The 21505-nt window shown below is 38.6% G+C and overlaps 1 protein-coding gene across 2 annotated transcripts in view; it reads right to left on the bottom strand.

Annotated features, from left to right (window-relative positions):
- ENOX2 (ecto-NOX disulfide-thiol exchanger 2) overlaps positions 1-21505 on the bottom strand; it is a 221038-nt gene that overhangs the window by 81516 nt on the left and 118017 nt on the right. Inside the window, exons 1-2 of one of the 2 annotated variants that reach the window (XM_006862823.1) lie at positions 4772-4781; positions 1437-1571 (exon numbers count right to left, since the gene is read on the bottom strand). In XM_006862823.1, the coding sequence (XP_006862885.1) occupies positions 1437-1533 (97 nt within the window). In that variant the 5' untranslated portion in view covers positions 1534-1571; positions 4772-4781. Of the gene's footprint in view, positions 1-1436; positions 1572-4771; positions 4782-21505 lie in introns of those variants that run through there. The other variant, XM_006862822.1, reaches the window with a different exon arrangement.

Genomic DNA, 21505 nt, shown 5'->3' with positions numbered 1-21505 from the left:
GAGGTTGGCCCAGGATCGAACATTGTTTCGTTCTGCTGTGCATGGGGTCACTATGAGTCGGTTCCAACTCGATGGCACCTGACAACAACAACAGCCACCCCATGAGAGAAAGATGAATCTCTCTGCCCCTGCAAAGATTCACATCTTTGGAAACCCTACACAGGGTTGCTATGAGTCAGAACCGACTTGATGGGATAACAACAACAGCAAGGAGATTAATGTTTAGGCTGTTAAAAAAAAACAAACAAAACAAAACCTTACAGGCCTCCTGAGATGTCAATTTCCTACGTTATTCACAAACCCATTTTAATGATTGATATCTCTGACTATTCAGGAAGATTTTTTACATACGTAAATTAAACCCTTCACATACTGTGGCATTTTTCTTCTGATTTTTTCATTTTTTTAGCGCAGTTAGTCCGTCATGTGCATTCTCTTCAGGGTTACCTTGTTGAATAAGATGTGAATACCTATTAAGTCTTGAAAATCTTTGGGATTCTTACCACCGTCTCCTTTTTCTCCCCTTTAGGAACCTAAGATTTTGGGGATGTTAGTTATGGAGTCCCTGGGTAGTGCAAATGGTTAACACACTCAGCTGTTAAATGAAAGCTTAAAGGTTCAACTCCACCCAGAGGCACCTCAGAAGAAAGGCCTGGTGATCTACTTAAAAAATAAGCCACTGACATAGGTAGAGCAGCCGAGGACTCTAGGCCCATGGAATGAGAAAGGGTGTCTGCCCATGGGCAGGAGGCTGGCTTGCAAAATGTGCCTTTTGGACATTTAAATGAGTAAATATTTCCTGTGTGTTTTGTGTACATTAAAAAAAAAAAAAAGGTGAGGGGAACAGAGGTAAATAGTGTTAACCAATAATGCATAGATGGGATTATAATCACTGCAATGAAACAAAATAGGATTTGTTGAGTATAAAACTGATGATCTGCCCTGCAAACTATCACTCAATTCACAGTAAAAGCTTTTAAAAAAATCAGCCACTGAAAACATTATGGAGCACAATTCCACTCTGACACACATGAGGTTGTTATGAGTTGGAAACAACTCAATAGAAACTTTTTTAAAGTCAGTTAGATCCACTGATTCTCCTTCCATCTCTATATTCATTCGACTCTTCCAAGAAATCTACAAATTAGACAAGTGGTGTATTTCCTTGCCAAAACCCTCTTGCTTTTTATTTCGATGAGCTGCTTAAATATGCAATGACCCCATCTCCATCAGTTATGTCCCAGCTTGCCCAAAGTGCAACAGGGAATATCCAAATTGCTACAGGTCACCTAGTCCATAGAGCTTACATTACAAAAACACACACTCTAGGCAGAATCTGGGAAATGCCATCTTCAAAATAAGTTGTGTCACACAGTATATTTATTACCACATGGTCAATAAAAGGAGCACTTGTGAGGTGATTAAAAATTGCGTACCAGGTAAAATTGGTTGTCCAGCAATTCCCATTGGTGCCATTCCAAGATTATTCATTGCTGTGGCCCATGCAGTTGGATCAGACATAGGCAGTGTCATTGCAGTAGAGTCCACACTCAGAGTTCTACTATTGTCAGCTGAAAGAAACGACAAGCAAAGTAACTTGCTAAGATTCTGGTATCTACTCTACTTACCCATAAGCAAACTCTGACAAACCCTTTACAATAATGGGTAAATTGTGTATAAGGTCTCGAATTCAGGTTTCTAATAAGGGTTGAAACAATACAGATTGAACTGGCAGGCAGTCATATAAAGTTTGAAAGCAGTTTGTCAGATGAAATTTCGTGTAAGACTTTCTTTTGTCTTCCCTCCATCTCTCCCTTTCTTCCTTCTGTCCTCCCACCCCTGCCCATCCAGGGATTTTCGCAGTTGGCAGTAAAATTTGAAAAGTATACTCCAGATGCAATTTCATATCTTTGAGACAGTACCATTGAATAGAGCTGGATATACAATCAAGAGACATCAAATCAGCCAACTGAGCAATTTTGGGGTTAGCGAAATGCCAGAAGAAAACAGACAAGAGACATGGTCCTTGCCTTCAAGGGCTGTACAATCTATCGGAGAAATTGATGGTGATGGTGATGTATTCCTATTATCACCTGTATCATCACCTGAGCCACCATTAGTGTTACTAATTATTGAATGCTTACTATATGTTAGGCAAACTCTTGACATGCCTTAATTCTCATTTAACTCCCAGAACAAGCCTATGAAACAGAGACTATTCGTATCTCCATTTAATAAATGAGAGGTTTATAAAAGCCACATAGATTGTCCTAGGTCACACAAGATGTATGCTTTTATCTACTATGCTTTATTATCTCCAATTAAATAAGAAACACTGAGATATTTGAATGATATAGATCAAAATGTTTCAGAAGTTCAAGGAATGGAAAAGCTTCTGTGGCCTAAGTAAATGGGTAAGGCTTCACAGAGAAGACAGAACTTTAAAGGATGGAGATTTCTATATACCGTGTCTTAAGTGATTGGTAGGAATTAGGTAAAGAAGGAGGGGAAGTCTTTCTAGGAGCAGGGATAATAAGACATAAGCGAATACATAAAAAGCATGTTATACATGTACGTGTGTGTTCTGGTGGGCATTGTAGGATAAAGCACTGGACTGCTAACAACAAGGTCAGCAGTTTAAATTCACCAGTCACTCCTTGGAATCCCTATACAGGGTCACCATGAGTCAGCACTGACTCAATGACACTTAACAACATGTACCTACTGCACAGCTGGGAGAGATAGTCAACTGAACACAAAGAAGACTTTTATTTTGAGAAATTTCCCTCAGTCTACTGACACCAATAAGGAGCTCTGGTAGCGTAGTGGTTACGAATCGGGCTGCGAACCTAAAGGTCAGCGGTTCGAAACTACCAGCTGCTCCGCGGGAGAAAGATGAGGCTTTCTACTCCCGTAAGGATTTACACCCTCGGAAACCCTGTACAGGGTCGCTATGGGTCGGAACCGACTCGACGGCACGTAACAACAACAACTGACACCAATAGGAAAGACTTTTCATTTTCCATGGCTTTTGCCCCACCTCCCAGTATGTATTTCTGCCAATGACACCCCTGAAAGTAACTCTGTTCTAATAGTAGCTAGTTAATGTCCATCACATCCTTCCAATTTGGCAACATCAGGGATGATCCTTGGCCAGATTATTTATACATGTGCTATTTTGGTCATTGATTGGTCAGAACAGGCAAACACAAATGTCCAGAAGTACTATTTAGTGGAATATAGTTTTTTGTTATTCTTCTTTGCTGCCTATACCTTCTCTCCAACAAATCTCTCTCTCTCTCTCTCTTTCTCACATACCCATGCACACATACACACACCACAGAGCAATTGATGGCCCTAGGTATTCATTATTGTGGTCAGAAGTCAGATTTCAGAACCAGTGATTTTTCCATTTTTAGAACTGTAGCCCTCACACTCAGTTTCCAGCACTCTCTCATAAAGGCATATGATGAGTTTAAATATAGCTTCCTTGTAAATATTATCAACAAAACAAACAGAGGTCCTTAAATAGCCTTTGGGTCAAGAGTTTATATAGTGAAAGTTAGGTCTACCTGGACCCCTAATTTCCAGTTAGAGAAGATAAGCATTTAGGGGATGATAGTGACACTGTAGGATGTCTAGGATAAGCACTAGACTGCTAACCATAAGGTCGGCAATTCAAACACAGTAGCCACTCTGCAGGAGAAAGATTAGGCTTTCGGCTCCTGTAAAAATTTACAGCCTCGGGTACCCTACACAGGTTTCTATGAGTGGTAATTGAGTTTATGGTAGTAGATTATATCTATGTATTTATATATTGTTAACTGCTGTCGAGTGAATTCCAACTCATAGTGGCCCTGTACAGGGTTTCCGAGGAGCACCTAATGGGTTTGAACCACCAGTCTTGTGGTTCAAACTGACCTTACAGTTCATTGCTTATCCTACAGTGCCATACCAGGACTCCATACATATAGCTAAACGAAGAACTTGTGCAGCGATTAAGTGCTCAGTTGCTAACTGAGAAATCAGTGTTTCAAACTCACTAGCTGCTCTGTGGGAGAAAGATGTGGCAGTCTGCTTCCACAAAAATTTATAGCCTTGGAAACCCTATGGAAAAATTCCTGTCCCATAGGGTAGCTATGAGTCAAAATTGACTTGAGGGCAAGATTTGCTTTTTTATAACTGCAAGAAAAGTCCTTGGGTGTTGCAAATAATTAAATGCTTGTCTACTAACTTAAAGGTTGAAGGTTTAAATCCTCTCAGAGGTGCCTCAAAAGAAAGTCTTGGTGATCTATGAGGGGGCCTCAAAAAGTTCATGGAAAAATTCCATTATCTTTTCATTTCATTATTCTACAAATTTGTTGAAGTCACCCTGTACTTCCAAAAGTTCATAACCTTGAAAAACCCTATGGAATGCAATTATACTCTACACACATAGGGTCTCCAGTTGGAATGGACTTGATGGCAATGGGTTTAAGGTTTAAGCTTTAAGGGTTGCCAAGAGTCAGAATCTACTCAATGGCATTTTCCTCCAGTATCACTAGAACAGCCTTTAGAAATTACTGTGTCCACATTCTGATATCCCCTGGTGGCTGGAGAATGATTTACAGAGGAAACATTACATTCAGTAGGACTAGACATCAATGCCAAAAATAATTTCTTGTAACAGTTTGGCTATTCATTAACTCTGCAGTACTGGGAAGCATAAGAGCATTACTAACTCTTCTCTGCAAAGGATTTTGAGATCAAATAATGAGAATTTACAATGTACCAGCATGGCCAACTTTGGTCTAATTTGAGTATTGGAAAAGGGAAGAGTGATCTAAATGCTTAGGTTTCTTTGTTTTGTTTTGTTTTTAAAGACTTGGCTGTACTTGTACTATTTTCAAAATATATAGAATTCAAAGAGCCTGTTAAAATGTTAGCAAGTAGTGGTCCTGCTAGGCTTGTTTATATGAACTTACAAGGAACATGTGTAATTAACACCATTAAAATTCACAATGGATGTGGTTCTTAAATTCTTAAGAGGATCTGTCTTCAATGATTGTCTCATCTGTACTGCCTCCCCTCAAAACCATCTCTACTTGTCAATTATTACTCATTTTTCAAGGGTCATCTAAAATGCCACCTTGTCTGTGAAGCCACTTTGCTGGAATTAATTAACCCTTCCTATGTGTTCCAATGTGTTAACAACATGTGCTCCAATAGTATTTTATCTCAAATTTGATTTTCATGTTTGTTAATTCACTCACTCAGTCCTTTTCCCTACCAAACTTATATTCAGTCTTACTATATGCTGGGTACTATGCTACAGATTAGCAATAAAATTCATGTATTGCCATGGAAGCACACACAATACAGAACACACAGTATAGTGAGAAACCCAGACACAGTAATTAAAATGTGAATCACTGTAATAAGTGCTGTAATAAAACTAGGAGTAAAGTGAATGGCTTTAGAGATGAGAAAAAATATTTGCATCAGAAAACCCTACCTGTGGCTCATGGAGATGAAGGTGTGATTTTTTTTCCCCCTTCATTTTCTGACCAAAATCAACCTCAGGGAATCTCCCACTTTCCAGGCCACTGGAGCCATTTGGAGGTTGTAAGCTGAGGGAGAAGCTATATACAAAAACCCCACTAGGCCAGGATCGGATCCAAATCTGAAAAGTCGACCCTGGTCATCCCTGGACTGCCTGACACATGGGATAGAGGGAAAAAATGAACAGACACATGGGCTAGAGGGAAAAAAATGAGGGGGGAAGGAAGGAAAGAAAAAGGGGAAAGAAAACAGGCGAGCAGTCTGTGTGGGTCTACTCTCCAATTGCAATGTGCCCAATTTAAACTTTCTCAGATGGCTATGAAGGCAAGACGTCAGTAGGTGATAGACAACAGTGCATATTGACAGAGAAAATCATTCACTTTCAGTCTCCACCTGCTGTGTGGGTGATTTTTTTTGGGGGGGGGTTGTTTTTGTTTTGTCTTCCCTCTTCTTGTAAAATACAACAGAAGACATCAACCACAACCATACAGCATAGTCACAGATATTCCATCTTGTTGTTATTGTGGTTAGGTGCCAATGAGTCAGCACTGACTCATAGCAACCCTATGCACAGCAGAATGAAACACTGCCCGATCCTGGGCCAATCTCACTATTGTTGCCACACTTGAGTCCATCAATGCTGCCACTTGGCCAATCCATCTTGTTGGAGGTCTTCCTCTTATTCTCTGACCTTACCAAACATGACATCCTTCTCCAGTAACTGGTCCCTCCTGACAATACGTCCAAAATATGAGAGATGAAGTTTGGCCATCTTGGCCTCCAAGGAGCACTCTGGCTGTACTTCTTCCAAAATGGATCTATTGATATTCCCTCTAGAGCCCCACCAATTGGGCAAGAGCCAATACAAGCTGCTACACACCAGAGTAGTGTCTACAACCAACATCTGCTAAAACCACTCTGAATTGAACTGTATGAACAGTGAACAGAGAAGCTCATTACCTGATCACACCCAACAAAAGGCAACTGGGGAGTGCCTAAGAATATACCAACATCCGTTAATCAAATTGATACAACTACAACAGCGCCACAATGCCAAAAAGCAGAAAATTTCTGGTCACATGAAGAAACAAGGCAGAGTAGCTGAAACAAACATCCAAGAGAAAGAGCTAGAAAATGCTTTTGAGGAAGAAGAGACACTGGAGCTACCTGAAAAAGAATTTAGGAGAATGATATTGAGGTACATCTAAGTGTTCCACAGAAAGGTCCAGGAAAATCAGGAAGAATTCAGAAAAGCACTACCGGAACAATAAAAGAAGGTAGATAAAACTTTGGAGACAATACAAAACCTGCAATCAGAGGTACAGATGAGCAATACTAAAATGTCAGAAATCGATAATACACTGAAAGGGCAAAAGAGTAGAAGTGAATCAATGGAAGCCAGAATTAGCAAGCTTGAAGATAAATTTCTCAATACTGCTAAGATATAAGAACAATCTGAAAAAAAGAGTGAAAAAATCTGAAGAAGTCTAAGATTCATGTGGGACAACATGAAGAGGAATAATGTTGGGATAACTGGAATTCCAGAACAGGAAGAGATAAAATCACAGAAAAGATAGTTGAAGAGCTACTGGAAGAAAATTTCCCTAACATCATGAAAGACGAGAAAGTAAACATTCAAGAAGCTGAACAAACTCCAGGGAAGAAGACTCCCCCGCCCCAAATCACTAAGACATATTATGATCAAACTCTCCAAAATCAAAGAAAAGGAAAGAATCATGAAAGCAGCTCTGGAAAAATGAAATGTTACATACAAAGGAAAACCAATTAAGGTTAAGCTCTGATTTCTCAGCAGAAACCGTGCAGAAAAGAAAGCAAAAGGGAGACATATGCAAAACTCTGAAAAACAAACAAAACAAAACTGCTAACCACGAATCATATACTCAGCAAAGCTGTCCAGGAAATATGATGGCAAAATTAGAACACTTTAAAATTAGGATAAACAAAAATTAGAGGACTTTGAAAAATCCAAGCCTATGCTCTATAATATACTTAAGGAAAATCTTTGGACTGAGAACCAACAAGAGTATACAACAACCAGAGACTGACATACATGGCAATACCACCCAGAACTCAGTCCAGATATGGAAGAGTCCAGAGCAGAACAAAACTACAAGATTGAGAATAGGGAATATGGGATATCAGTCTATGATCAGGACAGCTACAGAGTGAAGGGAGGGAAAGTATAGATACAAAATTCCGGGTGATAAGGAGGTCAGGTAGATTTCAGGATAATACAGATTGTTTTGAAATGAGAAAGAAATAAACAAAGTACAGGGTAACCTCAAAGAAACTTAATATCGTCACATGAAATCAAGAAATGGAAAACTTCAGGAAGATTTTGGAAACATTAAAACTATGAAGAAATTGACAAGAAAAAGCACAGAAAAATAAACTCACCACAGGAAAGCATATAGAACAAAGAAACTGGCAGCACCACACACATACAAAAACAAACAGCACAATAACAGCATTTACTCCATACCTATTGATAATTATACTGAAGGTCAATGGATTAAATGCACCAGTCAAGAGACAAAGAGTAGCAAATTGGATAAGAAAACAGAATCGCCCAAATTGCTGTCTATAAGAGGCACACCTTACACACAAAGAAAAAAAATAGATTAAGAATTAAAAGATGGGAAAAATATATCCAGCTAATTGCAATAAAAAATGATCAGGAGTGGCAATATTAATCTCTGATAAGATAAAGTTTAAGGCATAAACCAGCATAAGAGAAAAAGAATGACATTATTTCATGATTAAAAGGTCAATTGAACAATAGGACATAATCATTATAAATATCTATGCTCCCAATGAAAAAGCTTCAAAATATATAAGTCAAACCCTGTTAGAATTGAGGAAAGAAACAGACAATTCTACAATAATAGTTGGAGACTTTAATATACCACTTTAGAAAAAGGGCAGAACAACCAGAAAGAAACTCAACAAAGACACAGAGGACTTAAATAACACAATCAAATAACTTGACCTGATAGATTTGTGCAGAGCATCCAAACCAACAATAGCACAATATATATTCTTATCCAGTGCACATGGAATGCTCTCCAGAATAGACCAGATATTAGACTACGAAGCAAGTCTCAATACATTTTAAAACCTCAAAATACTACAAACTGTCTTCTCAGATCCAGTGCTGTAAAATTCAAAATCAACAATAAAAGATCAAAGAAATTAAATCAAATACATGGAAACTAAATAACATCCTACTTAAAAGCAACTGGGTAGTAGAACAAATTAAAAAGGAAAGAAAACAATTCCTAGAAACAAATAGAATGAAAACACAATAAACCTCAAAACCTTTGGGACACAGCAAAAGCAATGCTGACAGGGCAGTTTATAACAATAAATGCACACATCCAAAAAGAAAAAAAGAACCAAAACCAACACAACAAGTTCAACCATTGGAAAACAACCAGAAAAATAAAACCCACAGTCACCAGAAGAAAAGAAACAATAAAAACCAGAGCAAAAGAAATGAAATAGAAAACAGAAAATCAATAGAAAGAATCAACAGGACAAGAAGTTGGTACTCTGAATGGATTAATAAAATTGATAAACCATTGGAAAATCTAACAAAAGAAAAGAGGGAGAAGACGCAAATAATACACATAAGAAACCATTATCAGTGATGTCACAACAGAACCAATGGAAATAAAAAGGATAATAACAAAATACCAATAAGAGTTGTACTCCAACAAATTTGAAAATCTAGAGGAAATAGATACATTTTTATAAAAAAGCTGACCTACCTAAACTAACACAGATGAAGTAGAAAACTTGAACAGCGCTATAAAAAAAAGAAGAAATTGACCAGGTCATCAAAAAACTCCCAACCAAAAATAAGTCCAGGACCAGATGGCTTTACTGGTAAATTTTCTCAAACTGTCAGAGAAGAGCGGCTACCAATGTTACTGAAACTATTCCATAATATAGAAAGGTATGGATCACTTCCTAATACATTTTATGAAGCAAACATAATCATCATACCAAAACCAGGCAAGGATGTCACTAAAAAAGAAAATTACAGACCAATATCCCTCATGAACACAGACGTAAAAATTCTCAACAAAATCCTAGCCAATACAATTCAAGAACATATATAAAAAAAAATAATACATCATGGCCAAGTGGGATTCATTCCGGGGATGCAAAGATAGTTCAATATTGGAAAAACAATCAACATAATCCACCATATGAATTAAAAAGGGAAAAGAATCACATGACCCTACTGATTGAGGCAGAAAAGGCATTCAACAAAATCTAACCATCCTTGATAAAACCATTCAACAAAGTAGGAATTGAAGGAAAATTCCTCAACATAATTAAGAGCATACATACAAAACTAATAGTCAACATCTCTTTCAATGGAGAGAAACTAAAAGCCTTTCCTTTGCGAACAGGAACCAGACAAAGAGGCTGCTTATCACCACCCCTATTCAATCGTAGTGGTTACGAATCGGGCTGCGAACCTTAAGGTCAGCGGTTCGAAACTACCAGCCGTTCCGCGGGAGAAAGATGAGGCTTTCTACTCCCATAAGGATTTACACCCTCGGAAACCCTGTACAGGGTCGCTATGGGTCGGAACTGACTTGACGGCACTTAACAACAACAACAACAATTCAATATTCTGTTGGAAGTCTATAAGGCAGAATAGGGAAATTAAAGGCATCTAAATTGGCAAAGAAAAAGTGAAACTCTATTTTCAGATGATATGATCCTATACACAGAAAATCCCAGACTCAGCAAAAAAATTATTAGAACTCAATGGAAGATTCAGCAAAGTGGCAATGTACAAGATCAATATACAGAAATCAGTTGGATTCCTCTATACTAATAAAGACAGCTCTGAAAAGGAAATTAAGAAAACGACACCATTTACAATAGCCACCCAAAGTATGATATATTTAGGAATAAATCTAACTAGAGAAATAGAAGACCTATACAAAGAAAACTACAAATCATTGCTACAAGAAAACTACAAAACACTGCTGCTACAAGACACTAAAAGAGATTTACAAAAATGGAAGAATATACTATGCTCGTTGATAGGAACACTTAACATTGTGAAAATGTCAATACGACCCAAATCCAATGCAAACCCAATCCACATTTCAATAGCATTCTTCAAAGAGATGGAAAAATGATCATAAACTTAATATGGAATAAAAATAGACCTTGGATAAGCAAAGCACTGCTTAGGAAGAAGAACAAAGTTGGAGATCTCACACTCACTGATTTCAAATTCTACTAAACATCCACAGTGGTCAAAATAGCTTGGTACTGGTACAATGAAAGATACATAGATCAATGGAAGAGAATTGAGTACTCAGAAGTAAATCTATCCATGTACAGTCAACTGATCTTTGACAAAAGTCCAAAACACATTAAATGCAGAAGAGATCGCCTCTTCAACAAATGGTGCTTGCAAAACTGGAAATTGATTTGCAAAAGAATGAAATAAGACCCATATTTTATACCTTATGCAAAGAGTAACTCAACATGGATTAAAGACCTAAATGTAAATCCCATAACTATAAAGATCACCAATGAAAAAACGGACAAACTTAAGGGCTCTAATACATGGCCTACATATACTATCAAGCATTGCACAAAACACACAAACAACAGAAGACAAAATAGATACTGGGACATCCTAAAAACTAGAAACTTATATGCATCAAAAGATTTTGCCGAAAGAGTAAAAAGGGAGCCCACAGACTGGGAAAAAAAAATATTTTTTTGCAACGACATATGAGACAAGGGACTAATCTGTAAGTTTATAGAAAACTACAACACCTCTACAATAAAAAGACAAACAACCCAATTAAAAAAAGGCCACACGACATGAACAGACACTTCACCAAGGAAGACATATAGGCAGCCAACAAACATATGAAGAAATATAAACAAGCTATCATTAGCCATTTGTTGTTGTTGTTAGGTGCCATTGAGTCAGTACCGACTCATAATGACCTTATGCACAGCAGAACAAAATACTGCCTGATCCTGGGCATGCTTGAGCCCATTGATGCTGCCACTTTGCCATGAGCCATTGGAGATGCAAATCAAAACAACAACATGATATCATCTCACATTAGCATAAACAGTGAAGATCTAAAACACAGAAAACAAAAAATGCTGGCGAGTTGTGGAGACAGCAGGACTGTCCTACACTGCTGGTGGAAGTGTAAAATAGTTCAACCACTTTTGAAAATGGTATGACATTTCCTCACAAAGTTTGAAATGACCCAGCCATTCCTCTACAAGAAATACGAGTCAGGACACGAGTAGATATATGCACACTGATGTTCATCGCAGCACTATTCACAACAGCAAAAAGATGGAAACAGCCTAAGTGCCCATCGAAGAATAGATAAACAAACTTTGGTACATGCACACAATGGAGTACTATGCAACCTTGAAGAATAACTATGAATCTGCAAAACACTTCATAACATGGATGAACCTTGAGGACATTATGCTGAGTGAAATTAGTCAAGCACAAAAGGACAACTATTGCATGATACCATTATTGTACAAGCTTAAGAAATGATTTCCATATTAAAAGAAACATTCTTTTAGCTGAAGGGGAGATTAATTCGCAAGTTAGTGGGTAGACACTTGTTAGCTCAGGTGACAGGGAGGACAATATACAAAAAGAGGGAAGGTGGCATATGAATTAGGGAAGAGTTAGGGAAGTATGCATTGGCTAAAGGGGATAGAGAGGTAAATAGTGATTTATATACAATCTTTGAACAGCAGTGTTCTGTGATACAGGGATTGAGACATATTCTGAATGGGTAAAGGTAGGGAAAAATATTTAGGTGCTTGGCTGTCTTGTAGATATTGTTTTCCTCAGCCTACTATTGTAAAACAGACATTTCAGTGTGATAGAAATGAATATTGGGAATTATGATTACAGAAAGCTTGTAAGCCTGTCTTCAGCCTATAACTGATTCAATCTGCTAAAAGGGGAATTAGGATTTGCCCAGGAAAATAGGCTTCTTGTTAAGTCTTTGTGGAGTATGGGACCTTAGGTGTAATTCTGAGCCCCACCCAGAACCTTCTGAGTTGGGGCATTTCTATTTGAAAAGACATGCAGTCCAATCTAGAGTGGTTGGGAGAACAAAAGATTATTGAAACACCGACCTGCAAGGGGGGGAAAAAAAAAGGGGGCAGACTGTTTGGCTGTTAGAATATCAAGCACGCTGTTTGCTTTGGAGGCATCAAAGCAAGAACCCGCAAGCAATCTAGTATGCTCGCTAGTGACCACCCTGGTCTACTTGTGAGTGGAAATGAAGGAATTTCAGCAATGAAAACATGGGCTGAGTTTGGTTATGTTTCATTGACACTTGTTGACCTTGAGATGAGAGAGAGAAGATGTTAACATGCTGGTCTGAAGTTTAGGGAGATGTGTGTACTCCTGAGTTCACTGGCATTGACCTAGCCCCCTGGTGGCTAGGGTTGACAGTAAAACAGCCAGCTGGTCTGAAGTTCAGGGAGACATGCGTGAACTCTCAAACTTGCAGCTAGTACCCATTTGACCTAGCTTGGTTGGCTAGCTGACCAGAACTCGACCACATGAAGATAAAGATGCTTGAAAATTTGGGCAAGTGTAAATTGCTCCAATTTGATGAACTATACCTTTGCTTATGGATGCAGTTGCTCAAAATTCCAACCAAAATGGAAGGATTCTTCATGTCAAGGATCAAGCTTGTTTTCTCAGTGCACTGGGTTGTTAGGGACAGGCAATTCAGACATTGGCTATCAAAAATGGGGGGCTATAAAGGCACAAAGTGACTGGCTTACAAGCTTTCATGTGTGTGGTTAGTTTCAGAACTAGGGGGCTAATATAGAATACCCACTGAATAGTTTTCCCCTTTTCTAGATAAATCTGGTGAAAGGGATGGGAGATGATGTTGATGGGATTTTATGGTTCAATTGTGAGTAATTGCTAGCGGGATTAATTGTGATAGTCACAACTGTAATTTTAGAAGATGTGTAATTAAAAGAAGGCAGTAGTCAGTTTTCATTTCAGATTATTCCAGGACCATCAAGAAGGAAAAGCATGAGTGGAGCATGAGATCCTACCTAATAAAGCGGTGACAGCAGAGATGATGGCAGAGGCGATGGCACAGAGAGAAAGAGCAGCTGCGGACTTTAGGCCCATGGACTGAGAAAGGCAGTGTGCCTGTGGCCAGAAGGCTGGCTTGCAAAATGTACCCTGTGGACATTTAAATTATATATATATATAGTTTGTTGCTGTTTTGCATGTGTACATCAAATATTTTTGTTTTCTTGATTTGTGACAAAAAAAAAAAAAAAAAAGATGTAAAAGGGGAACCACAGGGAGGAAGCAGGATAACTGTTGTTGCAGGGAGGGAATTGTAATCAGTGAGATGAAACAAAATGTATGATGGGTTGAAAGTAAAGCTGAAGATCTTGCCTGGTAGCCTTCACTCAATTCACAATAAAAAGATTACAATAAAAAACAAAAACAAAGCTCTTAAAAGAAAAATCAGTTCCTAAATTGCACAAAATAAAGAATTGCAGAATTCGGTTTCTGAATTAACTAAGAAAATTCGAGTTCAACAACCCAAACTGGAATTCTATCATTGTTGTGTCCTCTGCTGGCAGCAGTTTTTCTACACTGCCCTCTGACATTTTCTGCTATAGTTTCCCCTGGCCATAAGAAAAGTGAATGCTTTAAATTAAATAATAAACAGAAGATTTCCATCCCCAACTGGTCCTTGATTCCCTGATTCAGAATAAAGATAAAACAGGAACTTTTCCTTTGAAAAGTTTGCCTAGCCCTCAAAGAATAACAACTATACAAATAAAATCTTGCTGGATTTGTAATAACAACAAAAAGCGCTACAGGAACACAGAAGAAATGATTAAATCAACTGGAATATACTTTGTGTGTGTATGGTGTTAGAACTACAAACCATAAGATTAGCGATTCAAACCCACCAGCTGCTTCTTGGAAATGCTATACAGGGTTGCTATGCATCAGAACTGCCTAGAATGGTACTAAACAATGCTGACACAATGGAGTTGGGAGGTGGAGGAGATGAGGAATGCCAGGAAAACCTTCAGTGAGGAGGAATAGTTTGAAATTAATTCTTAGGGAGAGCAGTCCACAAAGCAGAAACAACAACAAGTGAGCATTTGCCATTGGCAGCTTTGCATTCCAGTTACTGGCTCTTTCCTCTGCTAGCCTGCATGTTCCTTTAGGTCAAACCAAGCCTACTGCCTTCTAGTTGATTGTGACTCATAGCAACCCTAAAGGGCAGCGTAGAACTGCCCCACATGGTTTCCAAGACTGTAATCTTCATGAAGGAGTCCCGTTGTGGTGCTGCGGACTAATGCTCTGGATTGCAAGGTTGGTTTGAACTGCACGGTTGGCAGTTCAAACTCACCAGTCACTCCTCAGAAACGCTACACAGGGTTGCTATGAGTCAAAACTGACTCAATGGCACTTAGGAAGCAGATTGCCACATATTTCTCCTGCAGAACAGCCACAATCTTTAGCATTGTACTACCAAGAATTCCTTAGGTCAGGGGTTGGATTTTAGGTATTTGTTTCCTTATTACTAAGTTCACCTGTCTTGTACAGAGTAGGTATTCAAGAGATACAACAAGCAATCTATGCAATGGACAGTCAACTTGATTATTAATATATTTTTCCAGAATGGTAAATTGTCTTAAAAGGGATGGCATTATTGTTCATCTGAGTCTCTCTCCAGAACCACTAAATTTGCATGCAGGAATTTGCTGAGAGTTAAAACCAGGGATAGATGCACCCAGCTAATAATTCAGTTTGATCTTATGAACTATAATATTTTTTTCCATGTAGGCCCAGTCAAACATATAAGCAAGCTTGTAAAATTTTACTTTCAAAGAAAAATTCCAGATGATCATCTCTGTCTGGTAGCAATCTGGATTTTAAGTCTGCACTAAGAAAACATGCTAGGCAAAACATCTGTTCCTAATCAGTGCTGGAAAAGTTACACGCTGGCCTGATTCACTTTCCAGACTAAAAATGGGCATCCAGCAACTTCTGTAAGTGTTTTATCAAAGTAGTCCCACATCACCAAAGGAAGAGCTTGCTCTCTCTTTTTTCCCCATGAATCATATAATCACTGGCAGTGGCCAAGGATATTCAGAAGGCAAAATACTAGCAGTTGTCAAATGGTCTGCGAAATACCTTACCAATTCTGAAGAACATGCCCTGCCTGCTGCTTCTGCTAGTTGGCTTGTGTGACAACGCCTTGAATACGACACTTTGAAACAAGATATGGCATATTAACACCAAAAGAATAAGAGATTTGGAACTAGACATCCGCTATTGTTGTTGTTAAGTGTCGTCGAGTTGGTTCCAACCCATAGCAACCCTGTATAGGGTTTCCAAGGAGTGACTGGTGAGCTTGAACCACCAACCTTGCAGTTCAAACTGACTTTGCAGTTTAGCACATTAATCCACACCGCCACACCAGAATTCTTAATCTATAACTATCAGATGACTGCCATCTGTTAAGTTTTATATTGGTTATGCTTCACCAAGTTACTAGTCAATTACTGCTGAAGTTGTTTGATCTTAAAGACAACACACACATGCACACAAGTTCTCTGATAACACTCATCTTATGGTGAAATTATTTCCCAAATGTTGTATTTCAGTATGTTTATGAAAATGAGAATAGTAAGGTATATTTCCAACTATAGAATCTTTTAATAAGACAAAACCCTACCTTCTCTGTCCTCTTACAATTGTTTTTCATATGTCCAGGTTTAAACCCATTGCTTTTTTTTTTTTAATGTTTTATTGTGAATTATGTGATAGTTTACATGGGAGAACATTACCTTACATTTATCCTATCATATATCCTTTCATTGCCATGGGTACAATCCTCTCCATGCACCATCAAGCAACCAAAGGGTACACCCTGCAAGCCTGCCTCCCAGCTGCCAACACACAAACCCTCTTGCCCTGAGTCAGTCACCAGCTGCTCCATCTCTCCATGTCATCATCTCTGCCTCCATCTCTCTTTACATTGTTTAATCATAAAGAATATTTTTTCATAATATTTTAAGATACTCCCTATCCGAAACTAGAATTTTCTTTAATGTTGACTTTTAGAATTCAAAAATTCTAAATCAGTTCATAAAATTTTTATTTTTGAATGAAAACTCTAAATGCTGTATTTTACACCTATAACAATCGGATTTTTAAAATTAAGATTTACTGAAGATGATGTATTTTAAAATTTTATTAATCGCTATGGTATGATGAATAATCAGTGATAATAAATGATTTAAATTCATAAAAAAATTATTTCCAAAACTTTTTACCACCCTAAACAGAAACTCTGTACTCTTTAATTATTAACTCTACCCCCTCCCCACAGCTTCTGGGGAACCTCTAATCTGTCTCTATGAATTTGCCTATGCTAGATATTTCATATAAATGGAACCTTACAATATTTTCCCTTTTGTGACAGGCTTCTTTCATTTAGCATAACACTTTCAAAATTCATCCATGTCATAGCATGCATTAGAACTTCATTTCTCTTTATAGCTGGATAATGATTCTGTTGGACTCCTAGTGTGGCACTGTGGATCAGCACTGGACTGCAAACTACAAGGCCGGCAGTTCAAACCATAGGCCACATTTTGTTTAATTATCCAACTACTGATAAAGCACCCACCAACAGTGAATAATTTAACAAAATGTGGTTACTCTGTTTTGGCTTTCATGAATAATGCTGCAGTGAACATTGGTGTACCTGTTCGTATTTCTGCTTTCTATTCTTTTGAGTATATACTTAGGTGATCAATTTCTGGATCACATGGTAATTTTAAATTTCACTTAATGATGAACTTGATAATGGTACCACTTCTATTGTTGAAAAGAAAAACCCTACATCTGGAAACGTAATCACTGGAAACTACATTTTAGATATTATGAAAAACAGTCTGACCAGATTAGTGACAAAAATGGATCCTGTTCTTTAGGAGGAAAATAAAAGTATTCATTCATTTCATCAACCATTTAAAAATATCATTTGGATTCATGTTGTTGTTAGGTGCCATCAAGTCGGTACTGACTCATAGCGACCCTATGCACAACAGAGTGAAACAGTGCCCGGTCCTGGGCCAACCTCACAATTGTTGCCGCTCTTGAGCCCATTGATGCTGCCACTCTGCCAATCCATCTTGCTGGGGGTCTTCCTCTTTTTCTCTGACCCTCCACCCTACCAATCATGATATCCTTCTCCAGCAACTGGTCCCGCCTGACAATAGGTCCAAAGTATGAGAGATGAAGTTTGGCCATCCTAGCCTCCAAGGAGCACTCTGGCTGCACTTATTTAAAACAGATTGTTTGGTTCTTTTGGCAGCCCAAGGCCCTTTCAATATTCTCCCCAACACCATAACTCAAAAGCATCAATTCTTCGATGATCTTCCTTATTCACTGTCCGCCTTTCGTATGCATATGAGGTTATTGAAAATACCATGGCTTGGGTCAGGTATACCTTAGTCCTCAAACTGACATCTTTATTCTTCAACACATTATAAAGGTCTGTGTAGCAGATTTGCCTAATGCAATACGTCACTTGATTTCTTGACTACTGCTTCCATGAGTGTTGATGGCTGATCCAAGAAGAACGAAGTCCTTGACAATTTCAATATTTTCTCCAATGATAAGAATGTTGTTTATTGGTCCACTGGTGAGAATTTTTGTTTTCTTCACATTGAGATGCAATCCATACCGAAGGCTGTGCTCTTTGATCTTCATCAGCATATGTTTTAAGTCCACTTTCAGCAAGCAAGGTTGTAATCATCTGCATATCGCAGGTTGTTAATGAGTCTTCCTCCAATCCTGATGCCACGTTTTTCTTCATAGAACCCAGCATACAGGCTGATAAGCATGGTGAAAGAATACAACCTTGTCGCACACCTTTCTTAATTTTAAACCATTCTGTGTTCCCATGTTCTGCTTGAATCACTGCATTTTGATCCATACACAGATTCTTCATGAGTTCAGGAATACTCATACTTTGCAATCTTGTCCGTAGCTTGTCATGATCCACACAATCGAAAGCCTTTGTGTAGTCAATAAAGCACAGGTAAACATCTTTCTGATATTCTCTGCTTTCAGCCAAGATCCATGGGACATCAGCAATGATATCTCTCATTCCACGGCCTCTTCTGAATCCAGCTTGAACTTCTGGAAGTTCCCTGTCAATGTATGCTTGCAGCATTTCTGTATTACCTTTAGTAAAACTTTACTAGCATGGGATATCAAAGATACTGTCCAATGATTTCCGCATTCTGTTGGGTTACCTCTCTTTGGAATGGGCACAAATACGGATCTCTTCCAATCTGTCGGCGAGATAGTTGTCTTCCAAATTTGTTAGTGTAAATGTGCCTCCGGTGCCACATCAGTTTGTTGAAAGATTTCAATTTTTATTCCAGCAATTCCTGGTGCCTTGTTCTTTGCCAATTCCTTCAAAGCTCCTTGGACTTCTTCCTTCAGTATCATTGGCTTTTGATCATATGCTACGTCCTGAAACGGTTGAACATGAACCATTTCCTTTTGGTACACTGACTCTGTGTATTCCTTCCATCTTCTTTCTTGGATTCATGGATATTTATATTAAACTTTGGGTTATGATCTAATTCTACATTATGTCGTATTGCTGAAAACTTTCCAGCTTAGAACTGTTTCAGTTGTTTCCTCTAGTCGACATTAACTTCATCATAGTGGCTTTTTTTTGAGGGTTTTGGTTTTGGTTTAGTCCCACTTTCTGTAACTAAAAATATTCCAGGTTCTTTTTGTAATATTCCCTGTCTGAAGCCTAGAATTTGTCATTTCCCAAAGAAATTCTGGTTTCTTTTTCTGGAGAACACTATTATAATCCAAGATCTGGGTGATGGATGTTTTGGTTGCTATTGGCAAGTTGTTACTTATAGGCCTTCTCAGTGGACAGAGCTTACAAACATATGAGTATATGTTGTTGTTGTTATGTGCAGTTGAGTCGATCCCAATTCATAGCGACCTTAGATAGGGTTTCTGAGGAGCAGGTGGTGAGTTTGAACTGCTGACCTTGTGGTTCAAATGACTTGTGGCCCAGTGCTTTAGCCACAGTGCCACACAAGGACTCCATATAAGAATATACTAACTTGAATATAGAGTACTGGTGTAGCTCTGTGCGTTGGTTTGAACCATAAGGTTGTAGGTTCAAGCTCACCAGCTGCTTCTCAGAAACCCTATACAGGGATCAGCATGAGTTGGAACCTACTTGACAGCACTTAACAACAACCTGTACATATACACACACATATCTGTAATTATTTGTGTATATCTTTAACAAGCAAAATATGACTTCATGTTGACATTTCTCCAACACTAAACCAATAGCATATGGTTCATTCTAGCCTTCTCTTTTGTTTATCTCCAACTGTAACCTACCACTCCACTCCGACAATGAGAAACCTAGCTCTAAACCACTGGCCATCAATTTACTTATTTGTTCATTCCCTTTTATACATGTTGTTGCTGTGTGCCGTCGAGTTAGTGCCAAGTCACTGTGATCATGTACAGGGTTTCCAAGGAGCAGCTGGTTAGTTTGAACTGCCAACCTTGTGGTTGGTAGTCCAGTGCTTATTCTACTACGCCCCATCAGGGTTCACATTGTGGTTTCAGAATTGCTAAACTGTAACCCGTGACAAACAACTTTCCCAACTAGAGTGTCTATGTAGATTGCTTTCTCTTTAGAGTTACAATCTCTACTTATTTCCAAAGCCATTAGAGTCAGCATCTCTTTTTTTCCTGAACGCTGGTCACATCACACAGGACATGCATACAGTAGGCTCTCAAGAGGTATATGTTGTGGAAGATTAAGAGACAAGGGTAGCATTGTATGTCCTAGCACTGTGCTTTCTGTTCTTTGGCTAAGAGAAAGGAAACAGTAAAATAAATCATGCTTTGGGTGTACATTAAGCCTAGGGCTCAAGGTTTTATTTTCTTCTTGGTATTTATTGCTCATGAAGCAATTGTGCATTGCAGGTGTTCTTTTGAATCACTCTTCATTTTCTTTGAAAATTAACAATCCATCATTGTTTGTAAACAAGGCACTGAGACCCCAGGCAGTCTCCCCTCCCCCATCAGAGACGTCACCAACTGTAATGGTGCATCATGGTTATGCAGGGTGAGAATGCTGACGGGTACTGGCGTAAGACAAGATCCCAAGATGTTTTAAAACAGATGATGCTATTAGACAAGCAGGGGCTTTATCTGCTCGTGAGTGTTACTAGGGATGGATCAAAGAGCTGCTCAAATGAATCAGCATGTCGCAATTTTTTTTTTTTCCTTGGGAAAGAGCAGGGAAACAAAAAGGACAGGGAGGGGAGGACAGTGAAAGGGAAAAGGGGCAGATTCCTAATGCTAAGGCTATCATTCTCACATGGGCTGTGAGTGGGGCAGGATTATAGCCTGATCCTCAAGGTGTGCAAGTGAGAACCTCGGATAGAGGGTGTTTTCACAAACCAAACAGCATCCTGGGAGCTATGAGCAGGAAGGTCCTAGAAATAGCTACATTTGTATCAGAGCAATTAAAAGGTAGTTGAAGGTTTAAAATGAGATCTATAATAATCTGTGAGCCCTGGTGTGACACTGCAGGATAAGAACTGGACTGATAACCACAGGGTCAGCAGTTCAATCCCAGTAGCCACTCATGGAAACCCTACAGAGTGTTATTATGAGTTGGAACTGGCTCAATGGCACACAACAATAACAATATAAGAAGCTATAAAGAAACCCTGGTGTGCAGTGTGTTAAGTGTTGGACTGCTAACCACAAGGACACCAGTTCAAATCCATCAACCGCTGGATGGGAGAAAGACGAGTTTGTCTACTC

Source organism: Chrysochloris asiatica, unplaced genomic scaffold (genome assembly GCF_000296735.1).
Source record: "Chrysochloris asiatica unplaced genomic scaffold, ChrAsi1.0 scaffold00051, whole genome shotgun sequence".
Taxonomy (NCBI): domain Eukaryota; kingdom Metazoa; phylum Chordata; class Mammalia; order Afrosoricida; family Chrysochloridae; genus Chrysochloris; species Chrysochloris asiatica.
The sequence above is the reverse complement of the archived record's forward strand: the minus strand, read 5'-3'. Positions and strand labels throughout refer to the sequence as shown.